Source organism: Scyliorhinus canicula, chromosome 2 (assembly GCF_902713615.1).
Source record: "Scyliorhinus canicula chromosome 2, sScyCan1.1, whole genome shotgun sequence".
Lineage (NCBI taxonomy): Eukaryota > Metazoa > Chordata > Chondrichthyes > Carcharhiniformes > Scyliorhinidae > Scyliorhinus > Scyliorhinus canicula.
In genome coordinates, this window is record NC_052147.1 from 167,167,516 (window position 1) to 167,181,516 (window position 14,001).

The window sequence follows — 14,001 nt, forward strand, 5'->3', positions numbered from 1 at the left end:
TAATTTGAAGCCTACTTGTGAAAATAAGCTATTTTCATTTCATAAGAAATCGCTTATTTGGCCCCACAAGCCTGATCAGCCATTCAGTAAGATCAGGGCTGACCTGATAATGGCTTTAACTCCACTTTTCTGTCTGTCTGTCCCCCACAATTCCTCGCCTCCCTTGTTAATACAGAAATCCATCTAACTCCACCTAGAATATATTCAGTGACCCAGTCTCCGTGGTGGGTGAGGAAGAGAATTCCAAAGACACATGACCCTCTGAAAAAGGAAATTGCTCTTCATCGCCACCCTATTTGTAAACTAGGTTCATCCTCAAGGTGAAACATCCTCTCAGTATCCACCCTGTCAAGCCCCCTCAGAATCTTATACGTTCCAATAACATCACCTCTCATTCTTCTAAACTCCATTGTGCGCAGATCAAAACCTGTTCCACCTTTCCTCATAAGATAATTCCTTCATGCCAGGAATCAACACAGTGAGCCTTCTGGGAATTGCTTCCAATACATGTATATCCACCATTAAGGAAGTCCCAGTTGGACCATCTTAACTTCCCTTACTATTCCCCCACTTTCCCCACCTCCCTCCCGCTTGTGGCTTTATAAACTCCAAAACAGTTAATTCTTCAATGGAAGTACCGTAAATAAGTGTTCAAGTTCCAAGGTAAATAAGCAATGAACAGGGTAGCTTTTTTATCGCCTGTACATCTGGTTATAAAATCTATAACTGTAAAAGTGTTGCAGTAACAACTCGTACAAGGAGCCAACAAAAGATATTTCATAATGATTAACAAAAATGAGCAGAGTTTCACTCTATGTGGTTGACCCGCTTCTCTACATTTCGGTCCCTTCAGAACAGACTGAAAGCAGTCAGGCAGCTCCTGGAAGAGTTCAGAGTCTTCTCGGGCTCCAAACTCAACCTGGGCAAGAGTGAAGCATTCCGGTGAACCCGAACAGGGGAGGAACAGAGCTGGAGGGACTAACATTCAAACTAGTCCTAAACAAATTCCGCTACCTGGGGATCCAGATAGTCCGTGACTGGACACGGATCCACAAGTGGAATCTGACCAGTCTGGCGGAAGAAGTAAAAAAGGACCTACAGAGATGGGATGAACTCCCACTCTCCTTGGAGGGGACGATCAAGATGAATGTACTGCCGTGGTTTCTCTTCCTGTTTAGATAATAATAGTAATAATGGTAGTTATATACATCACTGTATATACACAAGGGGTTAATGTAAATACACCACAACTGTATTTTTCCACAATACACCATACAGTCCAAAAGATGTGCGGGTTAGGTGGATTGGCCATGCTAAATTGCCCGTAGTGTCCTAAAAAGTAAGGTTGGGGGGGGGGGGGGGGGGGTTGTTGGGTTATGGGTATAGGGTGGATAGGTGGGTTTGAGTAGGGTCATCATTGCTTGGCACAACATCGAGGGCCGAAGGGCCTGTTCTGTGCTGTACTGTTCTATGTTAACTAAGTAACGACTAGAGGGAGCACCAGAGATGTCTATATATAGTCAAGACATTCTTCACAGGAACGGCAGCTGGTGAGCAAGACACAGATCGACAGCTCAGATGTAACATAGTACAATCTGGAGAGAGAACAAACTCATACAAATAAAGCATCTACTTCAACTGTAAGACTACGAGCTTTATTCAGACACAAGGAATAATACATGGTACCAGGAGACTTCAGAACCTGTACTAGAAGGTTACACAAAATGCAGACAAAGCAAGAGCGAAAACAGAAGAAAACTCGTATGTGGTGAGACTTCGCTGAGTCGATGAAACTCGTTGGAACTCCACCGTAGCTGAAAACAATCGGTAATTTAAGTCATAGATGAAAAATTTATCTACAAATGTTCGAACTATATATCATAGCTAATGAGTTGAGTACACCCTCAGAAGAAATGAAAATAGCACTTCTACTAGCAGGATATGAAGCTAGAGAAATCTATAACTGCTTTAATTACTTGAAGATCACTGTAACACCAGTAACAATGCTGCTTTAAAACATTCAATGCTTGGAGACCAAATGGCATAGGGAATGAGTGATGCAAAACTCAAACAATTATTATCAGAACAGAAAGGTTTAACGTTGGAAATCGCGATTGACAAGAGCAAATCGCAAGAGAAAAAAAACTTTAAGTTTTTAACAAGAAAAAATGCTGATAAAGTTATTTTCCACGGGTCTCAAGAAGTTAAAATGACATTTGAGCACATTTTAAACTGCCCGCGGAACGAAAGACGCAAATCTGAGTCTGCGCATTCGTAGTAAACTGAAGCCGCGCATGTGCAGTTGGAAACAGCTGTTTTGGATGCAGATCGTTCTGCGCATGCACAATTGAAAAAAGAGGTTTTGGACAGAAAGAGCACACAGTTCGACGATGGAACTGCGCATGAGCAACCCGCGCATGCGTAGTTTACGAAAAAGCGTACAGTGAAGAAAAATCGATTTGTGCATGCGCAATTGATTCCTGTGATTTATGTCACGAGGGCCATGATGTCAGATGACTTAGACCTCGCCCACTGAAGGCAACACTGCACGAAAATTAAAAATAAGAGTTTTAAAGCTACAAACCCAAAAGAATTCAACCTCAAAAGGTACAACATTGCCTGAATTTCTACCAGCAGTTGAAAATAATTTTTGCAGCACCCTGGAACAAGCAGTTTGCACCATCCAAAGTGAAGAGCACAATGACAAATCCAAAACCAAAGAAGATGATTTGTTTATCAAAAAATACTACTTAGACATGGCTGAGTTATTCGGATATGCTAATCATAGTGTCAGCGACGCGGTTGAAAAGCTCAACACGACTCTACTCATGGTAGATGAATCCAATACCATGATGCAATGGCAGATTCTCGATACATTGATGACAGCAACCTGTCAAATACCCAAGAAGAAAACAACGTCACACAAAGAGTACTGACTGACTCCATTGAGAGAGCATAGTTCAACTCCACAGAGAGAACACTGCATGACTTCACACACAGAGCGATGAAAGACACCACAGAGAGAGCGACAAAAGCCTCTACAAAGAGCTCGTTCACAGACTCCAAAATGGAAACAACTCAAGACTCCATAGTGAAATCCATGCATGAACAAGACCATGAAGGTCCACCCACCGTATCTGAACAGACAGAAGAAGACTATGAAAGTCTACCAAGCTCACACAATCAACAATTAGACAATGTAAGTCTACCCACTGTATGTGAGACAAGTGATGTAGAAATCACAATTCCCATACAAGATGTGCAAGATCACAGTGAGACTGACAGATCTCAGCTCGTCTGTACAAAATAACTTAACAATCAAAGCACAACCACTCATGAGTCTAGTGAGACTGCAACAATTAAAATCTCATCTACCCTTGCCAACCTACAAGAAAATGAAATATTGACAATGTTGACTCCAGAAGAGGAGCACCAAGAGATTAAAGATGAAGCAGATCAACCAGATATGACTCCAGAAGAGGAGCACCACAGAATCAAAGAAGAGGAATCAAATCAACCACAAATGACTCATGTCACCAAGATCAATGCAACATCAGATCATTCTCACAATCCTCAAGAAGAAACGCTCAATGAAACATCAGATACCACAAAGGAGACTCAAATTATCCACATGGAAGTCATTGAGCGCAACAAGAACAACGAAAACCACAAGAAGCACAACAGAAACAAGAACACCAGCAACAATAAAAACACCAAGAAACACAAGAACAACAACAAAAACTACAAGCACAACAACAAAAACTACAAGAACAACAACACAATCAACAACAAGAAGCATAACAAAGGCAACAACAGCAACAACAAGCATGACAAAAACAACAAGAACAATAACAAAACAACAAAAACAGAAAAAACAAGAACAACAACAATAACGACCTGTAAAACATGGTACAACTCTGCACATGAAGGACAATGCAACAGCACACTCCAAAACAATGACAAGACTACAAACACACCATGGCAGGACAACGAATCTCACAAATTCACATTTGCTCCGGAACAAACAAGCACACCAGCTTTCAAGGCAGATGACACACTAAATCACAAGCACAGAGAAAAGTCCACATCAGTCAGCATCAGTGGTTCGACCATTCGAACATCTTGTGATGATTTGTTGCTAACTTAAAAACAAGAACACTGACGACATTCGCAAAGAAATTACAATATAAATATCACCACGTTGACAACAGAAAAAAAATCAACAGAATAAATTCATAAAGTTGGACTCATAAATATTAATTGGCTTTGTATAATCATCAATATCATCACAACTTGTACATATCATCATTTATCTACCTGTTTTGTACAATTTTCTTCAACAAAGTACAGAAAATATGTAAAAGGAAAAAAGGGGGATGTAGTGATATGCATCACTGTATATACACAAGGGGTTAATGTAAATACACCACAACTAAGTAACCACTAGAGGGCGCACCAGAGGTGTATATATATACATGTATATATATATATATATATATAGACAACAAGAAGTGAAGACACTCTTGGTGAGCAGGACACTGACAGGCAGCTCAGATGTAACATAGTATAAGTGCTGTAGAGAGAACAAACTCATACAAATAAAGCATCTACTTCAACTGTAAGACTACGAGCCTAATTCAGACACATGAAATAATGCAATAATAACCACTTATTGTCACAAGTAGGCTTCAATACAGTTACTGTGAAAAGCCCCTCGTCGCCACATTCTGGCGATCCATACCGAACTTCATCTCCAAGGCCTTTTTCCAGAAAATAAACAAAATGATCAAGGTGTTTGTGTGGGGGAGGAAGAACCCAAGGATCCCTAAATCGACACTGCAAAGGAGGAGAATTATGGGAGATAGGAATAGAGATGTTTTACTGCAATTGTATAGAATCATAGAATTTACAGTGCAGAAGGAGGTCATTCAGCCCAATAGGGCATTGGTGAGGCCACACCTGGAGTATTGTGTGCAGTTTTGGTGTCCTTATTGAGAAAGGATGTTCTTGCAATGCAGGGAGTGCAGCAAAGGTTTACCAGGCTAACCCCTGGCATGGCGGGGCTGTCATATGAGGAGAGACTAAATTCATTAGAATCATATTCACTGGAGTTTAGAAGAGTGAGAGGGGATCTCATAGAAACTTGCAAAATTCTAACAGGATTAGACAAGGTAGAATCAGAAAGAATTTTCCTGATAATGGGGGAGTCCAGATCTTGGAGTCATTGTTTGAGGATATAGGGTGAGGTGAGGAGAAATTTCATCACCCAGAGAGTGGTGAGTCTATGGAATTCGCTACCACAGAAAGTAGTTGAGGCCCAAATGTTGTGTAATTTAAGAATGAATTTGATTTTGCTCTTGGGGCTAAAGGGATCAAGGGATAATGGGGGGAAGGCGGGATCAGGGTATTGAACTTGATGATCAGCAAATATCATAATGAATGGCGGAGCAGGCTCGAAGGGCCACAATGGACTCCTTCTGCTTCTATATTCTATGTTTCATGTTTCTATGGAACATTCGCAACCTTCTGGGGTAGAGAAATCCAAAGATTCACAACCCTTTCAGTGAAGAGATTTCTCCTCATTTGAAGCCTAAATGATTGGCCTCTTATCCTGAGACTGTGCACCGATTCCCTAACTATGGAAACAATCGCTCAGCACCTCCCTTGTCTAACTTTCCTCAGAGTTTTGTAAGTTTCAATGTTCTCATTCTTCCAAACTCCCAGGGTGGAAGAACCAATTACAAAGGGACATAGGTTTAAGGTGCGAGGGGCAAGGTTTAAAGGAGATGTACAAGGCAAGCTTTTTACACAGAGGGTGGTGGGAGCCTGGAACTCACTGCCGGGGGAGGTAGTGGAACCAGGGACGATAGTGACTTTTAAGGTGCGTCTTGAGAAATACACGAATAGGATGGAAATAGAGGGATATTGTCCCCGAAAGGTGAGCGGGTTTTCGTTCAGACGGGCAGTATGGCCGGTGCAGGTTTCGATGGCCAAAGGGCCTGTTCCTGTACTGTAATTTTTTGTTCTTTGTCTAATATGAGCATAATTTACTCAGCCTGTCATCAAAAGACAACCCCCTCACTCCAGGGTCAATATAGTGAACCTTTGCTGCACCACCTCCAAAGTAAATATTGATTTTCTTAAATGTGGAGACCAAAACTGCGCATAATACTCCGGATGTGGTCTAATCAAAACCCTGTACAGCTTTAGCAAGACTTTTTTTATTCATGCACTCGAATCCCATTGTAAAAAAAGGCAACATGCCATTTGCCTTCCGAATAGTTTGCTACATCTGCACTAATGTTCTGTGTTCCTTGCACCAGCACAGCCAGTCTCTTTGAATGCCGACACAGGTATGAGAAGTTCTCTCTGAAGACCTTTAGTGGTACAGCCTCCTTCTGAGAGACATCATCCTTCCTCTGTGAACGACCTCTCTTCTCCACAGCCTCTGTTCCATCTTCCTCTGCAGCCTTTGTAGATTTCAATTATCGTTCCCACGATGGTCACAGATAGAGAAGAGAGTTGCTGTTCCATTCAACATCGCTTCTTCCAAAAGTCCATTAGCACTCGCTTCAGACCGAAAGAAGCACCTTTAACCCCTACAACAAAGCAATGCTTCCACTTACACCTCAGCAGCAAATAGAAAGTCAAAAGCACCTCACCTAAAATGTGATGAGTTTAAATAGCAAAGGTGAGGGAGAACCTTGTGCCATGTCTTTATAACAATAGAAAGGCACAACTCACTTATCAGGGATTGGGGAAACAAGTTGTGGGTTCATTTATTTAGACTAGGTACATAAAAAACATATATATACATGGATGGAAAGTCAGAGCTGGGCTGTGTGTGTGCATGCTCTGCTGAAATGCAAAAGCGAAACTTAAACTGCATGACATACTTCCCTTCTATTGATGTCATGCTGCAATCACTCAAAGGCATATTACAGATCCTTGTGCAGCTGGATGCATGTTAAGCTATGTGCATTTCACAGGGATATTAACACATTCAGTGTGGAGGTGGTGGTTTAGTGGTATTATCAATGAATTGGTAATCCAGAGACCCAGTGTAATGCTTTGGGGATCTGGGTTTGAATCCCATTACATCAGATGTTGAAATTTGAATTCAATGAAAGAAATCTGGAATTAAAAAGTCTCATGGTGACCATGAAACCACTGTAGATTGTCGTAAAAGCCCATCTAGTTCACTAATGTCCTTCAGGGAAGAAAATTTGCCATCCTTACCTGGACCGGCCTATATGTGGCTCCAAATCCACAGCAACGTGGTTGACTCTTAAACGCCCTCTGAAATGGCCCAGCAAGCTATTCAGTTCAAGGGCAATTAGGAATGGGCCATAAATGCTGGCCCAGCCAGAAATGCCCACGTCCCATGAATTAGTAAAAACAAATGGCAGGTTATTTTTCAAATCAGTGCACATCAGAGGTAGACATCATCATTTACCTACTCTGCGTATTTCTGGTGGGAAAACAGATGACCCTGTTTGGCACTTCAAATAACTGCGATTGGGGCACCGTGCCCAAAATGTTCTCGCTGTTGTTTCTCACTGGATCCTATAGTGCTGTGGCTACTGACGAATGAAGGCCACTATTGCGGTTACAATACCTTTATTTGACTCAACATAAATGTACTTTAGATTCCAGGCTTTTGAAATATTTACAGAACAATTAAAACAGCATCATAGCAGAATAAAGAGAATCAGTGCCCTATCTATAAACCTGAATAAGGGGATTTTGGCAGCACTGACTATAGTTTTTTTCTAATTTGTTTTTTTGCTGATATACTCTGTTGAATCTATTAGAATAACAAAAGTATTCTCTACAGTGGCGTTTCAGTCCAGCGTATAAATATCGAGCTGCATGAAACAGTGCAATGTTCAGGTAGTTGTCTGACTGTGACACTCAAAATGGGCAAGGTAAGGTCAATTCTCATATTTTCCACATTTTCTGATAATGTTTGATACACGTGTAAAATTACCAATTTGTTTGTGTCATTTTATTCCCCACAGATTATCTTTTACGAGGATAGGAACTTCCAGGGTCGGCACTATGAGTGCAGCAGTGACTGTGCTGACCTGTCCCCTTACTTCAGCCGCTGTAACTCCATCCGTGTTGAGAGTGACTGGTGGGTGGCCTATGAGAAACCCAATTACATGGGATACCAGTATGTTCTGACCAGGGGAGAATATCCTGACTACCAGCGCTGGATGGGATTCAATGAATGTATCAGGTCATGTCGCTCCTACCCACACGTAAGTAATAATGTCATGTTCATTATCAGTTTCAGATGATTTTCTGAAATGATTTATATTTGTTACCCATCAATAATTTACTGCTATTTCCTTCAATTTGTTCCCAACCACTTCATTAATTATGCTTTTTATATTAATTGAAGTATAATCAATCTCCTTTTTCCTGCTATTAGTGTCAAATTCATATTTTTGTTATTCCGCTTGTGCTATTTCAACTGTTTGAAATAAATTCAAATTCAGCAAGAAACATCCAAAATTTGGAAGATAGAACTAAAAACCTTGGTTGCACATGTTTTAAATTAGTCGTGAATTTACAATCTGTACACAGAAAAAGCATGGTTTAAATGCTGCGGGATCATTTATTGTGCTCGTGTGTGCTTCTCAAACTCTTGGTATATTCGACTGGATATCCAGTGATGATTTTGCTCACATTGGCACGGAGAGTGCGATGGGTGCATTGTGCCTAAGGTCTTCAATATTTTACTGAAAGGACCGTTTGTCAATGAAATTATTACCACTTTTCCCTGAAAGCTCTCGACTGCATCAGTGATGTTTTGGTAAAGAAGTACCAAGGTGCAGCAGCAACAATCCAGATATAATTTCACTTATGATCTGCACAGGGTTGACTGACAATATACTCAAATGTTTTGTGTTTTATCTTTGTAAATTCTCAGCATTGTTGCTGCCAGCTTTGCAGCAATTAAAGACATTCAGTGAATGGCACATAATCTTTTTCCAAATGCTTTTTCAGTTCTACCTTCACTATACATGTAGGCAGGCATATTTAAAATCATAAAATCAGAGAATGGTTGCAGCCCATCAAGGTCATGTGACTGTCTGCAAGAAGAATGCGGCTCATGCCTCTCCCTGTTCTTCGGTATAGGCCTACAAATTGCTCAACTCCTTTTTAAAAGCCACAATTAAATTGTCTTCACAATTATTTCAGCACCATTCCAGACTTTAAGCATTTGTTGTGTAGAAATGTTTTGCTCATGACGCCTTTGGCTCTTTTGAGAACCACTTAAAATCTGTGCCCTCAACCATTCCACCGATGGGAACAATTTCTCGCTATCTACTCTGTCTGCGCACCTCATGATTCTGAACTTTATCAATTCTTTCTCAACTGCAGCTTCTGCAGCCTCAGCATTCATAAAAAGTGCTTCATCCCCGGAACATTTCTTGCAAATCTTTTCTGCACCCTCTCCAAAGCCTTCCTAAAAATGCGGGGTTAGATTTTCTGGCTGTTCACGGCGGCAAAATTTTCCGGTCCGATTGACGGCGCACCCCTGCCATGGATTTCCTGGCAGTGTGGGATGGATTCATTGGGAAATCCTATTGGCAGCGGTGGGACCAGAAGCCACGCCACCAGGCTTCCTCCTGCCACTGAGAAACACGCCACCGGCGGGCCAGAGAATCTCACCAGTGGTGTCCAGAATTGGACACAATTCTCCAATTGAAGCAAAAGCAGTGTTTATCAAGGTTCACCACAATTTCCTTGCTTTGTATGCCATGATGTATAATGCCTCAAATCCTGTTTGCCTTTTAGCTGCTTGCTCAACCTGCTGAGTGCTTCTACAATTCGTACTCATAAACTTCCAAATCAGATCCTGCAGCTCCTTTAGAATTATTCCCTTAGGTTTATATTGCCTTTCACACTCTTCCATCCACAGTGTATGACTTTCATGTCTCTGCATTAAATTTCATATGCCACATGTCCAACCGTTTCACTACCTATGTCCTCTTGATGGCCATCACTATTGTCCTCACAGTTTACTATAATTGCAAGCTTTGGATCATGTGCCCCATAGACCCAAGTCCAATCCATTAATATATGTCAAGTAAAGTAGTGGTTCATATTTCTTCTTCTAAAGTGCTGTTCAATATTATAAAATATTATGAGCTGGTTTAGCTCACAAGGCTAAATCGCTGGCTTATCAAGCAGGCCAGCAGCACGGTTCGATTCCCGTACCAGCCTCCCCGGACAGGCGCCGGAATGTGGCGACTAGGGGCTTTTCACAGTAACTTCATTGAAGTCTACTCGTGACAATAAGCGATTTTCATTTCATTTCAATACATATCATACACTTATGTATCATATGTATATATTATGCTACTACATAAAGACTGATTTATATTTTATATTACAGTACAGGGGTGGCTCCTATAAAATGAGGATTTATGAGAGGCCCGACTTTGGAGGACAGATGATGGAATTTATGGAGGACTGTCCATCTGTCTACGATCGTTTCCGTTACCGTGACATCCACTCCTGCCAAGTGATGGACGGTTACTGGATCTTCTATGAACATCCCAACTACAGAGGCCGACAGTACTTCATGAGACCCGGTGAATACAGGAGATACAGTGACTGGGGCGGCTACAACTCAACTATCGGATCTTTCAGACGCATGAGGGATTTCTAATTTTTTGTTGTTTTCCAATGCTGAAATATTGCAAAGCATAATAAAGGTGCTATCAGCAGAACTGATTTTTCATTGCATTGTGTTTTTGTGTCTCTGACACTCCAGATTTTATAATCTTGAGACTGCAAGAATTGAGAAAATGGTATTTCCCATAAAATTTGAAATAGATAACACCAGGAGATTCTGCAACAGTGACTATTAATTCTGACAGCTGTTCAGATAGACAATGAGTGTGGCATTTTGGGTTCCTTTCCACAAACTCGTCAATCTCGTGCACAGAACCTAGCTATAGGTAGGTTTGATTTATTCTTTTGAGTAAAACAAAATGGGTCAAATCAGCAATTTTTAAAAAATCAACAAGCTAAACCATTAACTGAATGAGGAAGGGCAGGGGCCAAGCCCCAACTGATAAATACACATTAAATACATATTACAAGACAGCTCAACAGACCCTGGTAATTCAACAACCGGTGCTCACAGCAACAGCAGAAATCCCGACACTGCTAACTGGCTGCCACTCACATGCTGCTTTATATCCTGGTTCTTTGATGATTCACTTATTCTCTTCAAATGATATCACAAGGAACAAGTGATATCAATAGAAAACTAGTGCTGGCCAACTGGAATATTGGAAAATTTTAAATCGGACCACAAATAGAATTTTTAAAATGCTTATAGAATAATTGTGGTTTATTACTTCATAAAGGTATATTTGTATGCGTGGCACAATGACTGATTATAAAAGATAAACAATTTAGTTATAAAATCATATAAATCCTACATCTTCCATTTATTTTGATGTTAACAGGCAGAAACTATTAGATTTCTGCATTATTTTGTCAATGTTTGTCGGTTATTTTGAAACAGCTAGCCTATTAGTAAGTCATGAGGTGAGAGTGACTGCCGTTGACATCAAGGCAGCATTTGATTGAGTGTGGAATTAAGGAGCCTGGGCAAAGCTGGAGTCAATTGAAATCAGGGTGGAAACTCCCCACTGGCCGGTATCATACCTGGCACAAAGACAGATGGTTCCGGTTGTCAGAGGTCAATAATCTCAGCCCCAAGACATCAGTTCAGGGGTCCTCAGGCTAGTGTCCTCGGACCAACCATCTTCAGCTGTTTCATAAATGATCTTCCTTCCAATATAAAGTCAAATGTGGGGATGTTCGTTGACGTTTATACAATGTTCTGCACCATTTGCGCCTCCTCAGCCACTGAAACAGCCCATGTGTAAATGCACCAAGATCGAGACAATATTCAGGCTTGGGCTGACAAGTGACAAGTGAAATTCACGTCACACAAATGCCAGGCAATGACCATCTCCATTAAAAAATAATCTAACCATTTCCCCTTAACATTCAATGGCATTAACTTCACTAAATTCCCCACTATCAACATTCTGTGCTTTGCCATTGATCAGAAACTGAACTGGATGAGCCATATAAATACTGTGGAGTCAAGAGCAGGCCAGAGGCTAGGAACCCTGCAGTGACTGAATCACCTCCAGACTCCCCAAAGACTGTACACCATCCACAAGGAACAAGTCAGGAATGTAATGGAATACTCTCCACTTGCCTGGATAAGTGCAGCTCTAACAACATACCAAATGCTGGACTCCTTTGTGCCATCTTCCTGACTGGAATACGAGTGTGTGTTGAGTGGAGAGCTTATAAGCAGCTGCAGCTCGTGTCAACCCTCATTCGGGCAGCATGGTAGCACAAGTGGATAGCACTGTGGCTTCACAGCGCCAGGGTCCCAGGTTCAATTCCCTGCTGGCTCACTGTCTGTGTGGAGTCTGCTTGTTCTCCCCGTGTCTGCGTGGGTTTCCTCCGGGTGCTCCAGTTTCCTCCCACAGTCCAAAGACGTGCAGGTTAGGTGGATTGGCCATGATAAATTGCCTGCAGTGACCAAAAAGGTTGGGAGGGGTTATTGGGTTATGGGGATAGGGTGGAAGTGAGGGCTTGAATGAGTCGGTGCAGACTTGATGGGCCGAATGGCCTCCTTCTGCACTGTATGTTCTATGTGACTCTCTAAATCAAAATGTGGGGGGTACGTTTTGCCCAGTCCCACATTAACACTGACTAGGCTGAATATCCTTATACTACACCTTCCACAAAGTCGATACAATCTTGTCGTCACAACATTGTCGATACAGTCGTTACAACATTGCAATCTTTAGTTCCAAGTTAACCATTTTCCACCACACAAATCTCTGGGCGGGATTCTCCAATCCCCTGCGGGGTCAGAGATGCCGTCGTGCCATCGCGCCCATTTCATGGAATCCCGCTTCTGATACTTGAATTTCATTATGGGAGAGATATTCCAATCCTCACCCCGGGACTGGAAATTTCAACCTGAGGCCAACGGATCTTTCAATGGTCCGTTAAATTGTTTGTCCACCTGCGATGATTCCCAAACCGGGTGAGATCAGAAGATTTATAACTAAGTTCTAATATTTCATCAGCAAACTCATCCTCTGTATGTCAAAGTTGGTTCTATACACAAAAGTTCTCCTCAACAGAACTAATTCCTGTGAACTATTTTTCAGACTCACATTCTGAAATTTTACTTCTGTTAGTTGTCTCACTCCTCTGTGAGAACTTTTATTTTCTCTTGCAATGGTTCAACTTTTTCTTGATATTTTAGGTTCTTGATTTTGCTTTCAACCATGTAATTTTTTAACAAGACAATGATTCTCAGCAAATTTGAGGTATCCAGGGCGAAATTCTCCCAAAACGGGAGAAATCGTAAAACTGCCGTAAAACCCGGGCGGGTTTTATGGCAGCGCGCCCCTTCCCGACGGGGGACCGATTCTGGTCCCCCGTCGGGGCTAGCAGCCCGACGTCGGAGGCTCTGACAAGTCGGGCTTAACGAAAATCGTTAAGCCCGCTTGCCGGAGTTAGCGCCGGCTGACGCGTCATATGACGTCAGCCGCGCATGCGCAGGTGGGAAGACTCCACCCGCGCATGCGCGGGTGACGTCATCGTGTTTTTGCGCGAAACCCGCGCATGCGCGGGCCGGGTTGCCCCTCAGCCGCCCCGCGTATTGATACTGCGGGGCGGCGGAAGGACAAATAGTGCGCGGGCATCGGGCCCGCTGCCCGCGATCGGTGCCCACCGATCGCGGGCCCATGGCACCCTTGGCACGGCCGTGGTACAGCCGTGCCAATCGGTGCCATGGTTATTTTTTGCGAGTTTGTCACGACGTTTTTACGAACGGCAGGACCAGGTGTGTTTGCCGTTCGTAAAAAGGTCGTAAAGGGCTGGGACTTCGGCCCTTCTAACAGCTGAGAATCGCTGCCGGCCGTAAAAAAA

General features: G+C 42.3%; 1 protein-coding gene across 1 annotated transcript; it reads left to right on the plus strand.

The window, feature by feature from the left end:
- The first annotated feature begins 7,905 nt into the window (after positions 1–7,905).
- LOC119962427 (gamma-crystallin S-1) lies at positions 7,906–10,748 on the plus strand. Its single transcript, XM_038790384.1, has 3 exons — positions 7,906–7,928; positions 8,022–8,264; positions 10,412–10,748. Exons 1-3 carry the CDS (start codon positions 7,920–7,922, stop codon positions 10,685–10,687), a joined length of 528 nt encoding a protein of 175 aa, XP_038646312.1. The 5' UTR covers positions 7,906–7,919; the 3' UTR covers positions 10,688–10,748.
- Positions 10,749–14,001: the final 3,253 nt, after the last annotated feature.

What these genes read in the sequence shown, in the direction of transcription:
- LOC119962427 (XM_038790384.1), top strand. An exon ending in CATGTCGCTCCTACCCACAC is followed by an intron (nt 8,265 to 10,411) that starts GTAAGTAATAAT and finishes TTTATATTACAG; the next exon opens with TACAGGGGTGGCTCCTATAA.